Source organism: Dreissena polymorpha, chromosome 12 (genome assembly GCF_020536995.1).
Source record: "Dreissena polymorpha isolate Duluth1 chromosome 12, UMN_Dpol_1.0, whole genome shotgun sequence".
Taxonomy (NCBI): Eukaryota; Metazoa; Mollusca; class Bivalvia; order Myida; family Dreissenidae; genus Dreissena; species Dreissena polymorpha.
This window is the reverse complement of record NC_068366.1, coordinates 28195858-28212460: the sequence shown is the minus strand read 5'-3', so window position 1 is coordinate 28212460 and position 16603 is coordinate 28195858. Positions and strand designations below refer to the sequence as shown.

At 36.2% G+C, this 16603-nt stretch overlaps 1 protein-coding gene across 3 annotated transcripts in view; it reads right to left on the bottom strand.

The window, feature by feature from the left end:
- Nucleotides 1-478: 478 nt before the first annotated feature.
- The window catches only part of LOC127852831 (uncharacterized), a 34447-nt gene continuing 18322 nt past the window's right edge, over nt 479-16603 (bottom strand). For 2 of the 3 annotated variants that reach the window (XM_052386825.1, XM_052386826.1), the window contains exons 8-12: nt 13660-13738; nt 11787-11876; nt 9691-10509; nt 5286-8562; nt 479-3111 (exon numbers count right to left, since the gene is read on the bottom strand). In XM_052386825.1, coding sequence (XP_052242785.1) covers nt 8363-8562; nt 9691-10509; nt 11787-11876; nt 13660-13738 — 1188 coding nt within the window. In that variant the 3' untranslated portion in view covers nt 479-3111; nt 5286-8362. Of the gene's footprint in view, nt 3112-5285; nt 8563-9690; nt 10510-11786; nt 11877-13659; nt 13739-16603 lie in introns of those variants that run through there. The other variant, XM_052386824.1, reaches the window with a different exon arrangement.

Genomic DNA, 16603 nt, shown 5'->3' with positions numbered 1-16603 from the left:
CATGTAATTGTCTATGATCTACATGTAATTGTCTATGATCTACATGTAATTGTCCATGATCTATATGTAATTGTCTATGATCTACATGTAATTGTCCATGATCTATATGTAATTGTCTATGATCTACATGTAATTGTCTATGATCTACATGTAATTGTCTATGATCTACATGTAATTGTCTATGATCTACATGTAATTGTCTATTATCTACATGTAATTGTCTATGATCTACATGTAATTGTCTATGATCTACATGTAATTGTCCATGATCTACATGTAATTCTATTGTGAAGTTCGTGGCTCTCATGTCGACCAGCAACCTTTGCTTACTTCTCAACCGCTCATTTGTCAGTAATTTGTATGTTTATGTTGAGCCTCTCATTGTAAATATCTTAGTAGACATCAACTTGTTTATGTTTCACATGAAAATGAGCAAATACCGGTATATGTATTGACTAAAATCTGTAACAAAACAATATTAAATTTTATACATTTATTTTGGTTAAGCAAAATAATCTATTTATTTGGATTGCACAAAACAAATAATTGACACATTATTATATACTACTCAAAATTTGCTAAGGATCACTTTTTATAGTATGTGTAATTTGAAGTTCACCCCTAGCCAGCACCACGCATCAATGATAAATCAATACATAAAAATAAAATCAAAACACACATTCTAATATCAAAACCTCCAAAATAACAAATTAAATTAAATTGAATTGAAGATAATGTGAAAACAAAAAGTGATCTTTAGCAAATTTTAAGGAGTATATTTTTCAAGTAATGAAGGATACCATATACGGATGTTTTGTTTGGCATCACTTAACCAGCAATATTAACATAAGAGATGACAATGCCAGTGGTAATAATTGCTGAATTTTTAAAAGGCTGCCTTATTTGATTCGTTATGATGTATAAAATAGAATCTTTTATATCAAGCAACAACTAAATATGCAAATGTAGCATAACTAAACATTCCTTAGGAGGATATATAACATGTATGTTCCATTTTGAAATGTATTGAACACATTCCTTTTACACACACTATTCAGGTGACTATATAAAACATAATAAGGTTTTAAACAAATTTCACTGACCCATTGAATACTGAGCTTCTTGGGCTACACTGACAACTGATCAATTGAATTCCAACTTTAATACAATCATATGCCATATAATCAAACCTTTAAAATTCATATAAAAAAAATAGTGACATGCTGGCTTAAAATTGCTGACCAGAGTTCAAGTGGTAGGATTGTCAAAGATGTTTAACCAATCGGTACCATTTTCCAACTCGTCCAAGTTAACATTTGGACAAATCTTCAGACTAACTTTCATGATGATTGGAAATAAATGTAGTCTCTTGAATGTTAACAAGGTTTTACAATAACCATATAAGAAAAAATGCCCCGCCCCCTGGCAGCCATGTTTTTCAAGCAACCAGAACCATTTTGGAACTTGTACAAGATATAATTGGGATAAATCTTCTTACCAAGTTTCATGAAGATTAGACATTAAATGTGGCCTCTATAGTGTTAACAAGGCAAATGTTGACGCGGTACAATTCACAAGGGACAAAAGGCGATCACAACATTGTGCTCAGGTAAGCTAAAAACAAATTACAGTAAATATTTGTTAATGTTTTATAAGTCTTATGTAAACTTTGCATGATAAATGATTTAGGGTTATTTCTGTGATTTTAAAGCTATGATTTGCAAAATTAGAATAAATAGAGGACACATGTTGGATTCTTTGGAATATCAACTTAAATTCACTCGTGAACATAGAAAAAAATTATTGTTGATCATTAGTGAATTAAAATTGATATTTCACCGGATCCAACTAATTTTATTTTATGCTTACAAATAACATTTGTGTATTTTTGCCATCCCAAACAATCTTATTCCCTGTTGGGCGCTCTGGAATGTCATTACATGTATAATCAAAGGAAGCTAATCCTATTGTTGTTGAAAATGAAAATTTACGACAATTTTCACTGCTTTAAACAGTGACTGTTTAGTTAAAAATTCACTGATATTTCTCAATAAACCACCAGAAAGTATACAATAAATACAATTTTCATACTTTTCAATAGGCATTATCATGAATAAGACAACAAAATATCAAATAAAACAGCAAAATTGAAGACAACATAAATTTACTTTCTTCAACAGCTTAAACTTCCTGACCATAAAAATACAAGAGTTCCGCGTTGGGAGACATGCCCTTCCCCCCTCCCCCCAAACAGGGCTTTGAACTAGTGACCCAAAATTTTAATAGGGGTCATCCACTTTCACGAGCCAATTGGTTGACAGTTATTGATCGGATATGATTTTCACACTTATTGTCACAGTGATATTGACCCTAAATTCAATAGGGGTCATCTACTTCCATTATATCAGGCCATTGCACATGTGAAGTATCAAGCCAATCGGTCAATGTGTTGAGTGTGAAGTATTAAGCCAATCAGTCAATTCATTGACGAGCTATTGATCGTAAACTATTTTCATACATATTGTGACAGTGCCCTTGACCTTTCACCTAGTGACCACAATTTCAAAAGAGTCATCTACTGTCCAAGGCCAATGCATGTGTGGAGTATCAAGCCAATCGATCCATTTGTTGGCAACATATTGATTGGAAAAGAAGAGGTCTACCAACAGACCGACTAACATCCAGCAAAAACATTACACCCCCTGTTCTTTGAAGGGGAGGCCTAAAAATGTGTACACCAATATACTATCATATAACAAAACTGCATTGCAACAAACCTCAAACGTTAATTTTGTAGATTAAAACTATAGTTACATGGTGTGATACCAAGAACACAACATAACACATAAATGAAATTACAAGTTATGTTGACTTGTTGTTCAAATAATATCAATTTCTGGTTTTAAGCATTTTCTGCACATTTGATTTAACCACAATTTTTTCAAATTCTGAACCAAAGATGACTATTTTCGTTTTGAAATTAGTGTTGATGCGCAACATGTCTCTGTAAAATTGACTGCCACAGCACGAATGTTAGGTAGAATACAGTTTTGAAAGTGCCTCATCAATGTTCAGTTCTGCCAGGCTTTTCTCTTCTCTTAGTCGTTTGGTCTGAAAAAAGAAAACATCATTGCAGACAGTTACACATGAGCATCTGCTTGACACTACCCAATTTGACAATACTATGCATTTTTATGAGCATGTGTTCATTATTGTGCTGGAGTACCATTATGTTTAATCATCAACTCAGAACCTGTTTTATGAATATTACAAACTAGAGCTTTGTCACAGACGTGACGTATACCCCCACGTGCAGCATTGACACAGACTATTTTGCATGCTGTCTTCACAAAACAAGAGAATCTAATTTATGGCGATTTTTAAAGAATTATTATGCCATTATCATTTATGGCCATTTTTGACCTTTGAACTCAAAGTGTGACCTTGACCTTGGAAATATCGACATAATTCTTTTGTGCGACACACCGTCCAATGATAGTGAACAAATGATTTTAAAATGTCACAAAAATGTTATGGCCCAGACAAGCTCATTTATGGCCATTTTTTACCTTTGAACTCAGTGTGACCTTGACCTTGGAGATAACAATGTAATTCTTTCACGCGACACACCATCCAATGATGATGAACAAATGTGCCAAATGATTTGAAAATCACAAACTGAACGACATAGTTATGGTCCGGACAAGCTCATTTATGGCAATTTTTTACCTTTGAACTCAAAGTGTGACCTTGACCTTGGAGATAACGACGTAATTCTTTCGCACAACATACTGTCCAGTAATGGTGAACAAATGTGCCAAATGATTTTAAAATCTTTCAATGAACGACATAGTTATGGCCCCGACAAGCTCATGTTTTGCCTTTTTTGACCTTTGAACTCAAAGTGTGACCTTGGAGATATCGACATAATTCTTTCACTCGACACACCGTCCCATAATGGTGAACAAATGTGCCAAATGATTTTAAAATATCACAATGAACGACATAGTTATGGCCGGGACAAGCTCATGTATGGCCATTTTTGACCTTTGAACTCAAAGTGCGACCTTGACCTTGGAGATATCGACGTTATTCTTTCGCGCAACACACTGTCCAATTATGGTGAACATATGTGCCAAATGATTTTAAAATCTCACAATAAATGACACAGTTATGGCCGGACAAGCTCATTTATGGCCATTTTAGACCTTTGAACTCAAAGTGTGACCTTGACCTTTCAGATATTGACATAATTCTTTAGCGCAACACACCGTCCAATGATGGTGAACAAATGTGCCAAATGATTTTAAAATCTCACAATGAACAACATAGTAATTGCCCGGACAAGATTTCGGGACAGGCCGACAGACAGACTGACCGACCGACATACAGACTGACAAAGTGACTCCTATATAGCCCCCATTACAAATGGTAATGGGGAGATATCGACATAATTCTTTTGCGCAACACACCGTCCAATAGTGGTGAACAAATGTGCCTAATGATTTTAAAATATCACAATGAACGACATAGTTATGGCACGGACAAGCTCATGTATGGCCATTTTTGACCTTTTAACTCAAAGTGTGACCTTGACCTTGGAGATATCGACGTAATTTTTCGCGCGACACAACGTCCAATCATGGTGAACAAATTTGCCAAATGATTTTAAAATGAACAACATAGTTATTGCCCGGACAAGATTTCGGGACAGACCGACCAACAGACAGACCGACAAAGTGACTCCTATATACTAGCCCCCATTACCAATGGTAATGGGGGTATAATGAATTTAGAAACTATACCTTAAGCTTATAATCAAAGTTCACAGGAACTGTAAAAGGAAAGCAAGCTCATCTTTTCTTCCCTTATGATAGTATAATGTACATTTTCTATCAGTAACCTGATAAAATGACTGCAAAGAAATATTCAAAGTTTACTGTAGTTGCATGAGGTATACCAGGATATGTAAAATATGAAATTAATAAATTACTTGAAATGTGACAATGCCAGGAATCCAGATATTTAACTTTTTACCAATCTAGAACTTATCTGTGCAAGTTTAAGCAAATGTGATCATAAAAGCTACCAAAACCAAAATTAAAGCACAATAACTCTATCCGAACTTTAGCTACTGAGCTGAATCAGTTCTATTTTCATGAACGGTGACCTTGACCTGACAGACCAGAAATTCAATCCCATGTAAGCTTTCTACTCATACCTGTACCATTTTGGCGCACTACCTATCTTTTTCTAAAGAATATTAAGTAAGACAATCAGCTAACCGTATGACTTCCTGGTGGTGAATGACTTCTCTTTCTCTTTGCCCTATGTGAACCTGGTCCAGCATCACCATGTTGATGGTCGTTTCTCAGCCTGTCCCTTGCAGCATCTGCTGAGGTTAGCCCAGTATCTTCCTTGTGACTGTTTTGTCCATGTGTATGCCCCTGTTCATCCACCAGAGCTGACTGCCTGGCGCCCTCAGAACTGGCCATGTCTAGCTCCGTTCCATGTGGATCACTCCTGGACTGTCTGGGGCGAGGCTTGTGCTTCGGCTCGCCCTCTTCACTAACACTGAGCACATGTTTTCTGTGATTGGTAAATTCACTGTTTTCATCATTACTTTTGTCATGAGAATGTTTATGTCTGTGTTTGTGTTTGCTCTTCTTTTTATGATGCCTCTCAGGCACCTCTCTTAAAATCTTTGTATTCAAACTATTATTACTGTTGACAGAGATCTCTTCCAATAGTTCTGATGTTGTTGGTTCACATAAATCACATGATTTATGATCACAGTTGTCTTGGTTACCACCAATATTTTCCTTGTTCAAATTTGCGGCAGCATTTTCCATGATCAACGTTTTTTGGTAAATTGAAGTATTTTTCAATGATATTTCAACAGTGTGTAATTCACTAGAAATGTGTTTACCCCCCTCTACTAATGGCACTTGAGAAGAAGTCTCTTTAACTATTGTAAACTTATAATTCATGTCAGTAAAACTATTTTCCCTAAAATCTGTATCTATAATGCTAGAAGCAGCCGCTTTGGTTGGAACATCTTTTTCCATAATGTCAACTAAGTTATTAACACTTGTTTCAAGTTCATCAATATCTCCTAAGTTATTTTCACTACAAACAGATTCACTTATGGTCTTGACTAAGCTTTCATCTTCACATTCTTTTTCAGGAGATTTGATGTCATCTGATATGGTTACTCTGTTATATTTAAGATTTTTATTGATTTTTGCCGTATTGGTATCAATCGCAAACAACCTCTGGCATGGACCATCTAATGCCTGATCACTGTCAGCAAGGAGAGTCTCCTTCACAATTTCTGTTCTGTCTTTTACACATGAAATAAGATTATCCTCTGGATTGTTTTTATGAAGCTTTCCTAATATGTTGTTTACTCTTTTAACAGTTTTTTCAGACTTTTGTTTGTCATCAATATTTTCAGTGATTATTTCATTTGTACTGCTTGTAGGAGATTTGAACAAAGACCTTCTTCTTGGCGTTAAAGGATACTTCATTATCTCCTCCAGCTTTCTCTGTTTACTCCTAGTGTTTGGAGTTTTGGTTTTAGCTGAGGGTGATCTTCTCCAATCAGACAGGAATTCCAGTACACTTGCCCTTTTTGGTGAAATTGTCGCAGAAACTGACTTTGTAGGTGTCAGGCCTACTTTTTCTAACATCTGTTCCTTGCTTGGGGTTACTTCTTCCGATTCCGACACTTGCTTCTTTGGAGTAGAAGGTTCACTATATTGGCGATGTTTTGATAAACAGCAGACCTTATCAGTAATGTCTTCTACTTTAACAATAGCAGCTGTCAATTTATTGTTACTATTTATGTTCCTGATTGTGTAATTATTATCATTTGACTTTCTATTACGATCATGATCACCATTTGTTGAACAAGTTTCTCTTTTAATCTTTGTATTCTGATTGCTTCCAAAGTCCTTATCTGTATGTGTCTTGTAACTTGTTTGTTGTTTTGATAAAAATGACCCCATTTTATTTCTACTGCTATCACATTCTTTAGTGGCATGACTTCCTTCAACCATGTCGCCACTTTTCTTAACCCCATTTGTAGATTGTTTAATTTGCTTTCTTAGCACAGCTAAAGGCAAATCATCTGCAGTTGCACAGTTGCTTTCAACATCACCCACAGGAGCATGTTTTTTCTTGGTGAACACTACTAGACTTTTTTTAATTTCAGGACTTTTCAGATTTACATTAGTTCTTGATACAGATGGAATCTTTACTTTTAATTTGTTTACACTCTTTCTGTTTTTCCTTATTCCACTTTTATTTGTTTCTTTTTGTTTTTCATCATTAGACTCCTTCCTTGTGACTTCATTGGGCTGATTTAAACCTTGGCTAATACATTGTTTTTGAGAATCATGTTCACTTTTATTCTGGTCTTCCATTTGCACTTGATCGTGACCTATAATTTGATTTTTTTTATCTTCTATTTTCGTGTTTCTTAATTCTTTACTGTTGTTTTCAAATGATGTCTTTTTATGTTGTTTTTCCTTTGCAGCAACCTTATTGACACCTTTGCTTTCATAAATCCCAATTGCACAGGATTCAACACTTGAATTTTGCTCTTTTTGGCAGTCCTTAATTTCACACATGGTCTGTGGACTTTTTGATTGTATAACAGAACTAATATTCATTAAAGTGTCACCATTGCTTCTAGAAACCTCTCCTTTAAAGACACCTGTTCTGTGGCTATTTTTGTTTGGTGTCTTTAATGGTGATTTACTTTCAGAGTTGCTTTTCTGACTTTCAGATGACTTGTTACTGCCTGTTAGTATGGTTTCATCAGGCTTAGTTGGTACAGGAATCAGCTGTGGCACTGCATGAGTTAGCACAGGGGTGGTAGTAGGCACAAACTGGCTTGCATGCACAATTATCACTCTTGGTGCAATACTGTCCTCAGCAAGTTTTGGTTTAATTTTTCGGAACTGTGCTATATTGGGATCATCAGCTAATGCTCCAAAGTGTAAACTCCTCACATGCGCCCTGTCCACAACACTGTTATGAAGAATAGGTGTAGCTATCAGCTTGTCACTCATATCAAGTTCAACAGACTTTCCACTTCTTGGACTTGAGGACATACTATGGTCCTTTCTTCCCCTGTAACTTTTCTTGCGTTCTTGAACACTCGACAGTTCAACAGTGTTAGAAACAATACTGTCTGTTGATTCACTAACAGAAATTTCAGCTGGCCCAGAAGTGTATACATCATGTGTACTGGGTAGATTCACATTCTGGGTTACTATACACTGTGCAGTTGATGTACAGCTTTGGTTCCAGATACTAATAGTTTGAAGTGACTGAGTTGTGGCTGCTTTATTAGTTACTGCATCAGCACATTCCAGCAACGGAATGTCAATTCTGGAACCCCTGGGGACACGATTGTTATGTTCTGATTGGTGAATGCTGAAGGCTCATTTTTCTTGGGTGTCAGTGACAAAGGAAACACATTGCGAGATAGCTGAGGTTTCTCCAGTAGACCCTTCAGAGTAGAGAAGGACTGAGTCTCGGATTTCACTTGACCTGAAAAACACACAAAAGAGACATCTCATGAGAGCCATCACTGACAGTGAATAATCCAGGCTACGACACTGACATAGCCTTGACAATTTACGGGCGTGTCATTATCACTTGAAACATGTGATTTCCATACAAACTGAAGCCATTTGAAGTAAAAGACAAGTAAGTAATATAACCAACAACAGTTCCTGAAAACAACAGGTTTTCTAATGAATTGAAACCATGAATTTTATCGGCCATCAGTAACTAATGACAATCCTGTGCTACATTTAAACTTTTCATACCAGGTATAACCTTTGACCTATTTGAATTTTTGTGCACTAAAAATGTCTCATATAGTTTAGCATTTAAGCCATGTAAATATAAATTCCTAAGTTATAGAGTTGACAGTCTTCTTTCTAAAAAATCGCTGAAGATGGATGTTTGTCGTCTAATTATCACATTGACCTTGAAAGAAGCCACCTGGTTGTTGTGGGTGACACATTTACTCATACAGTTCACAATTTGTGCCAAGTTGTTTTAAAATCCTGTGAAAATGCCAGTCAGAGTAAAATAACTTTGCCTGCACAGACCTAAAAACAAAACTTAAACAAATTTTCAATTTTCTAAGTACAAAAGGGGCCATAATTCTGTCAAAATGCCAGCCAGAGTTTTCTCACTTTGCCTGCCCAGTCCCATCATGATAGTAAGTGTGCCATGTTTGAATGCAGTAGCTTTAATACTTCATGAGAAAAGTGGACCCAAACACAAAACTTAACCAGACGCCAATGCAGACGCACAGGTGATGCCAATAGCTCATTAAAAAAAAAAAATGAAAAATAGATGATCTTAAATAGCCCACTTTAGGTGTATAAAATATGGAGCAGACAAAAACATGTTAAGGAAAGATTGACACAAGGCTTATTCTTCTCTTCATGTCCGTGGAGAATTAAAAAAATAACAAGTAGCAATGGACCATTTTGTGCTCTAAGAAAAGGGAGTGCCATACATTTTATGCTAAATGTAAACAATTATAGAAAAATGTCAATTAAGTCTCGTTTATTTGGGTTTAAACTTCACAGTAAATTAAGAGTTACAATTTGATATAAAGTTTGATAAGGATTATTATGAAAGTAACAAAGTATCCGTAACCTTTTTTTGATTTCTTTGTTGACTGTTTTCTCCTTCCCCCCTTTTTGCCCATACCCTGACCATGAGCTCTGGCCCCCACAGTAGTAGTGTTGGGTTTTGGTAGGCTGATACAGTCGATGGAGTTCTCTATGGTAGAGCATGGGGGCTGTGCTACCAAAGTCCCAGGCAGAGTTGATGAGCCCAGGTCCATCTGCTCCACGGTCTCCCCGAGGAATTGGAGGAATCCAGTGTGCATCTCCTGCTGGGCCACACCCGACTGGGAGGGCCCTGTGGCAGCCAGGGCAGCAAAGCAGGGCTGGCTTTGTTCAACTGATGTCTGAGCCTGACTGGCAGCAATTGAACTGAAGTATGACCCACTGTTATCAGAAGAAAACACGATATTCTTTCTAGTCCGTGGAGCATTTGTCTGCATCATGATTGGGCTACCTGGGCAAAGGTCACCTTTAACAAGAGGACTGCAGTTGGAGAGAATGTTTTCACTACATATTTTGTGGTTTGCATGTTTTTTCACAGCAGAGGGCCCATGTGGTGTTGAGTGTAGATGATGATGGGAGTTTGGACTTGACAACTGCACTGAGTCCGAGTATGACTGGCACGGATCATGCTGGATTGGTGTTGCAGGGTTGCTGTGCCTAAAAGGGCTCTCAGGATGGTAGACTGGGGAGCTTCCCTCAGAGGCAGATGTATGAGGAGCCTTGGAGACTAGTTTGTGAACTCTCAGCAATGGGGTGAATGGGGCAGTGGCGCCCAGTAGCTCCTGCTGGGAGGCAACCAAGTGGGGAGAGTTGGCTGCCATGCTTGCACATTCCTCGTAGATCTCTGAAATGAAAAGAAACAAGAACCGTTTGTAAAACAGTTAAGTACCCAAAATGTTACCATTTTAAATTATTATTAGTATCATTCAAGGATCTTTTTGAAGAAGAACTGAAAGGTCCATGTTATTCCTTGATAAAAAATTATTTTTTATTGTCTTTTCAGGTAAATATCCAGTATTTTTAAATGGTAAATATAAACAAACAACAGGGCCAAGATGACCCTAGATCACTCACCTGAGTTACATGTATATACTTTGATTCAGCAAAGACAATATCTTAAGAAATTTTAATATATAAATTGTTATGTTCTATGTTACCCTCAGGGCTTGTCCACTGCCGACCCAAGAGACATGATTAGAATAAACATGATGCAGGACCAACAGTGCATTTTCTTGTGTAAAGAAATACATTTTTGTTAAAATATTATTGTTGTGAATATGCAACAATGTGACTTACACATGTCTAAAACCAGACTTGTACTTACTGTAATGTTATATACAAAACAAAATCAATTGTATTCATAACATTGTGCATTTGCCTTCATATAGGTGTATATAATACATTAATGCCCCCCCCCCCCCCAAAAAAAAAAAAACAACAAACAACATGCATGGCTTTATAATAATGTCAAAATGAGTAATTAATTTATAAAACAGCAGATACAGGATTTTTTCATGATTAAATGCATTTAATTATGGCATGTCAGTAATATATATTCATATAGTGTAATGTTCATATTTTTTATCATAAGTCTGGTTTGTACCTATGAAACATTTACCATACTCTAAAATATCCATTATATGCATCTTTTGACAGTTTAAAAACCTGAAAATTATTAAGTATTGCAACGCGAAACAATTGAATAATTTGGAAAGTTCTGTTGTTGTCGTTACATTTTAAGAAACTACGAGGATTGCTTATATTGGTAAAAAATACATCCCCTCATAGCATTAGAACGGATGGTCGAGTGTTCTAAACAAGAGACTTTATACTCCAGGACTCCAGGGGTCAGTAATTTGAGCCCTGTTGAGGGTTACTTTTTTTTCTTTTTTTAATTGTATTCTTGTGTTTTTTACTGGAGATTTTTTGGTCCAATGTTTAAATTTATCAATATAAAGCATTTAATGACAAGCTTCAATACATGCCAAAATCTGTGAAAAGGCCCCTTTAAGAGAAAACAAACAAGTGAAATGTATTAGTTTCAATATACATGTAGAACAACAGTAGCCTGGCACTTTGAGTCAATTGCCAAAGTCATCCCAATGTCCAATGGGCACTTACCATGTATGCTCCGCTCCAGTTCTTCATTTTCTGCCTGTATTTCAGACTCAGACTTCTCCTTACGCAAGCCCTCTAAGAATGTGGTTCTATCTGTAGTGAAGAATTTGCCTAATCTTTACAACAAACACAAACAAATGTTTGTTTTACAGGGCAGTTAAAAATGTGTGTTTCTTAACAAGGAAACTAGACATGAATACAAATTACACTAATGCCCCCACATTTCGCTAATCGTCATCAAAATTACATCCTGATAAATGTCTCCTATATTTTCATTATTCTAGCCATTAAACTTCCCATGTGACAATAGTCAACATGTTCATTTTTGCCAACAAGACGTATTTTGACAGTATTGCAAGCAATACAGGAAAACCCTTCTGACAAAACCACGGCCTGAACAATATTGTGAAATACTTTCAAATTATATATCCATGACAAAATTAATTTTCATTTCATAGCACTATTAATATTTACACCGTAAGTAGTTTTTCCTATTTTTGTTACATGCATGATACATGTGACCTCTGGTGAAACAAGTCAGTGTTTACCACACATTGCTTTTAATGAATATACCAAGTTTCATGCTCATTATATTTTCTTTCATATTTTTCAATGTATTGCACTTTTTTGTTGTAGTCACTTTTAATAAACTGTCATCTGATTTTTAAAATGATGTTATTTTAGGCTATTATACCCCTTATCAAGGGGGCAAAATGCAACTGTGACCTGAATGAGTTATGATACAATGATGATATTGTAAACTACACCTTGTACAATGTGGGTGAATATGTTGTAAACCACACCTTGCATAATGTGGGTGATTATGCTGTTCACTACACCTTCCATAATAAGGATGATTATCTTGTTAATTTCACCTTGCATAATGTGGGTGGTGTTAACTACACTTTAAATAATGTGGATATTATGTAGTAAACCACACCTTGCATAATGTTGGTAATTATGCTGTTCACTACACCTTCCATAATGTGGATGATTATCTTGTTAACTTCACCTTACATAATGTGGGTGATTATGTTGTTAACTACATTTTACATAATGTGGATATTATGTAGTAAACCACACCTTGCACACTGTTGGTGATTATGTTGTTAACGACTCCTTACACAAACAATGTGTGTGATTATGTTGTACCCTTCAAATCGCACACTGTGGGTAGATTATGATGTTAACTTCACCTTGCACAATGTGGGTTATAATGTTGTAAACTACACCTCACAAAATGAGGGTGATTATGTTATAAACTACACTTAACATAATGTGGGTGATTATGTTTTAAACTACACTTTACATAATGTGGGTGATTATGTTGTAAACTACACTTTACAAAATGTTGGTGATTATGTTGTAAACTACACTTTACATAATGTGGGGGATTATGTTGTAAACTACACTTTACATAATGTGGGGATTATGTTGTAAACTACACTTTACATAATGTAGGTAAAAATGAAGTAAACCACACCTTGCACAATGTGGGTTATTATGTTGTAAACTACAACTTGCACACTTACAAGTGTTAGCTATATACAATGACAAAACACAAAATGTATGTTACGTTTCACAACGAAACTTTTATGGTTTTGAAAGTAAGCTCCTGACAAAAATTATGAATGACAATAAACAAAGGGCAAGTTAAAGATACAGACTAGCAGTTTGACACACTGCACTTTCCTCAAATGATAACAATATACCCATGATATTTCATAGTCTAAGTGTATGCTCCACAAAAGTGAAGGGGGCGCCACAAATTACAAAAGTAATACCCTTCTGACACTATTCAAGTGACACAAGAAAGCCCTGCCCCCTGGCAATAGTTAATTTTAATTAACATAAAGTTATGTTTGTAGATGATTACCTGTGCCAAACATTTTGAACAAGGTCTCGTACACCGGATCACTCATATCAAACTTCTCAAGCATGTCGAGGTCGGAACCCTGAAACATCGCAATAACTATAGCAACAGTCAGTAGCATAGGGCAAGTCAGCAGTAAATATAGAAACAGAAGTATCACCATCATCATCATCAGTAGTTTAGGACATATACATGTAAGTAGTCACTAAAGCAACAGTCTGGTCAGTCAGTTGTATCGGACATGTCAACAGTCAGTGGTAAAGGGCATGTCAACAGTAAGTGGTATAGGGCATGTCAACAGTCAGTGGTATAGGGCATGTCAACAGTTGGTGGTATAAGGCATGTCAACAGTTGGAGGTATAGGGCATGTCAACAGTCAGTGTTATAGGGCATGTCAACAGTCAGTGATAAAGGGCATGTCAACAGTCAGTGGTATAGGGCATGTCAACAGTTGGTGGTATAGGGCATCTCAACAGTCAGTCGTTTAGGGCATGTCAACAGTCAGTGGTATAGGGCATGTCAACGGTCAGTGGTAAAGGGAATGCCAACAGTTGGTGGTATAGGGCATGTCAACAGTAAGTGGTATAGGGCATGTCGATTGTCAGTGGTATACGGCATATCAACCAGGGACTACCCTACGGGCGACTAGAGCGATAATTTCGCTCGTACTCCGTGATATCGCCCTACCAGCCCAGAAAAGCGAAGATCAAGTCGTCCGATTTTTTAGTAAACAAGACCGGAAAAGCGAAAATCAAGTCGCCCGATTATTTTTGCTAAGGCGTTCTACCGCCCGCAGGCGATTATCAAGTTTATTGTTTGTTGTTTATCTAACGGTTACACAATTTACCCCCCGCACGGATCGTTAATCGACCGTGACAAAGCAGTCCCTTACTACTGGTGCTATAACAACACACTCGTGTCTCTTCGCGCGTGCCGTAAAATGTCTTATGATAACGTGATAATTGATTGACCATCCGATAATTACAGGATTTTTGGCAGACCGCACGGTTAAAGAAAGTCGGCAAAAATAATTAAAGAAAAACAAAATTGATCAAAGGTCTATTAATTTCGTAGATCCACTATTAATACTAAGTCCAGCGAGTTTTGTCAGTTTGTTAATCCACCGATAATTACGAGTATTAAACACCCATCTTATATAAACAGGAATCACAGTTCATTTTTCATACTAACAAGTCATAATACTACATATAAACATTGAGAAAACACATTTCCTCGATTAGATATAAATTATCCGAGTAGAATTAAATTTCTACGTCATGACCTTCGACATTGCAAATGGCGGACGTATTGTAACATTCAATCCGCGTTCAATTCTAAGCTGGCGATTCAAATTACAAGTAATGGTGTTTCAATAATGGAGAAAGCATTAACTGGATTTAACAAACATTTGATAAGGTTTTTTAAACCAGATAACAACAAGGAAAATTTGGATTACTAAGTTAAACAGGTAAGGCATTCTAAAGTGTACATATTTCGGACATGTATAGTATTCGGATAAACAGTAATAGATATACTTGGATAGTGTTTTGTTACAGAAGTAGTCATAGGGATGATGATAATATAAAGACGATAAATATGTGATGAAAAGGTGCTACCGGTACATATCTTAAATTACTTAAATGTGTTAAATGACTTAAATGTGTTATGAAGAAGTAGATTTCAATGAGCATTTATTGTTTTTTTTACAAATAAACATAGTATTAGTATATAAATAATAAAAGTTGTGAAATAAACATGTTTTGTTTTTGATATTGTTCGCACACACTTCTCCCTTATTTTCCAAACTTCTCCCTGTTTCAGAAAAAAAGAGAAGTCACTTCTCCCTATTTTTAAGGCCTAGGGTAGTCCCTGTCAACAGTCATTGGTAAAGGGCATGCCAACAGACAGTGGTGTAGGGCATGTCAGCAGTAACTTATTATCAGTAAGAAGTATAGGGTATGTTTACAGTAACTAAAGCATCAGTCAGATGTAAAGCGCATTTGAACAGTTACTATAGCATCAGTCAGCAGTAGAGTATTTTAACAGTAACTATATCAACAGTCAGTAGTAGAGTATTTCAACAGTAACTATATCCACAGTCAGTAGTATAGGGTATGTCAACAGTAACTATAGTAACAGTAAGTAGTGTAGGCCATGTCAGCAGTAACTAAAGCAACTGTCAGTAGAATACAGCATATTTTCATTTACTATAGGAACAATCAATAGTATAGGACATATCAGCAACAATATGCGCGTACTGCGCATGTCAGCAGTAACTATAGGAACTTTCAGTTGTTTAGGACATATAAGCAGTCACTAGTATAGCAACAGTCTGGCATATAATGAATGTCAGCAGTTACTAAAGCATCAGTAAGCAGTAAAGGGATGTCAGCAGTAGCTTCAGACAGCATTATAGGCATTTCAGCAGTAACGATCGAACAACTAGTGGTTAGGGCATGTCAACTTTAACCATAGCAATAGCCTGTAACATAATTAATGAAATCATTAACAAAACAAGAGACAAAATTGTCACAAAACCAGGTTTTCATTGTGAAAAAAAATCTGATTAAGGGAGACAACTCAAACTGAACTTTTGAAATGAACAAACAAAATTAACCCCCTTTGTAAGTTTGTTTCAAAATAAATCTATTTTAAGTTGTGGTGACCTTGACATTGGAGATATTGACGTGATGCTTTCGTGCGACACACCGTCCCATGATGGTGAACAAATGTGCCAAATAATTGTAAAATCTCACAATGAATGACATAGTTATGGCCCAGACAAGCTCATTTATTGCCAATTTTGACCTTTGAACTCAAAGTGTGACCTTGACCTTGGAGATATCGACGCAATTATTTCGCGCGACACACCGTCCAATGATGGTGAACAAATGTGCCAAATGATTTTAAAATATGACAATGAACGACATAGTTATGGCCCGGACAA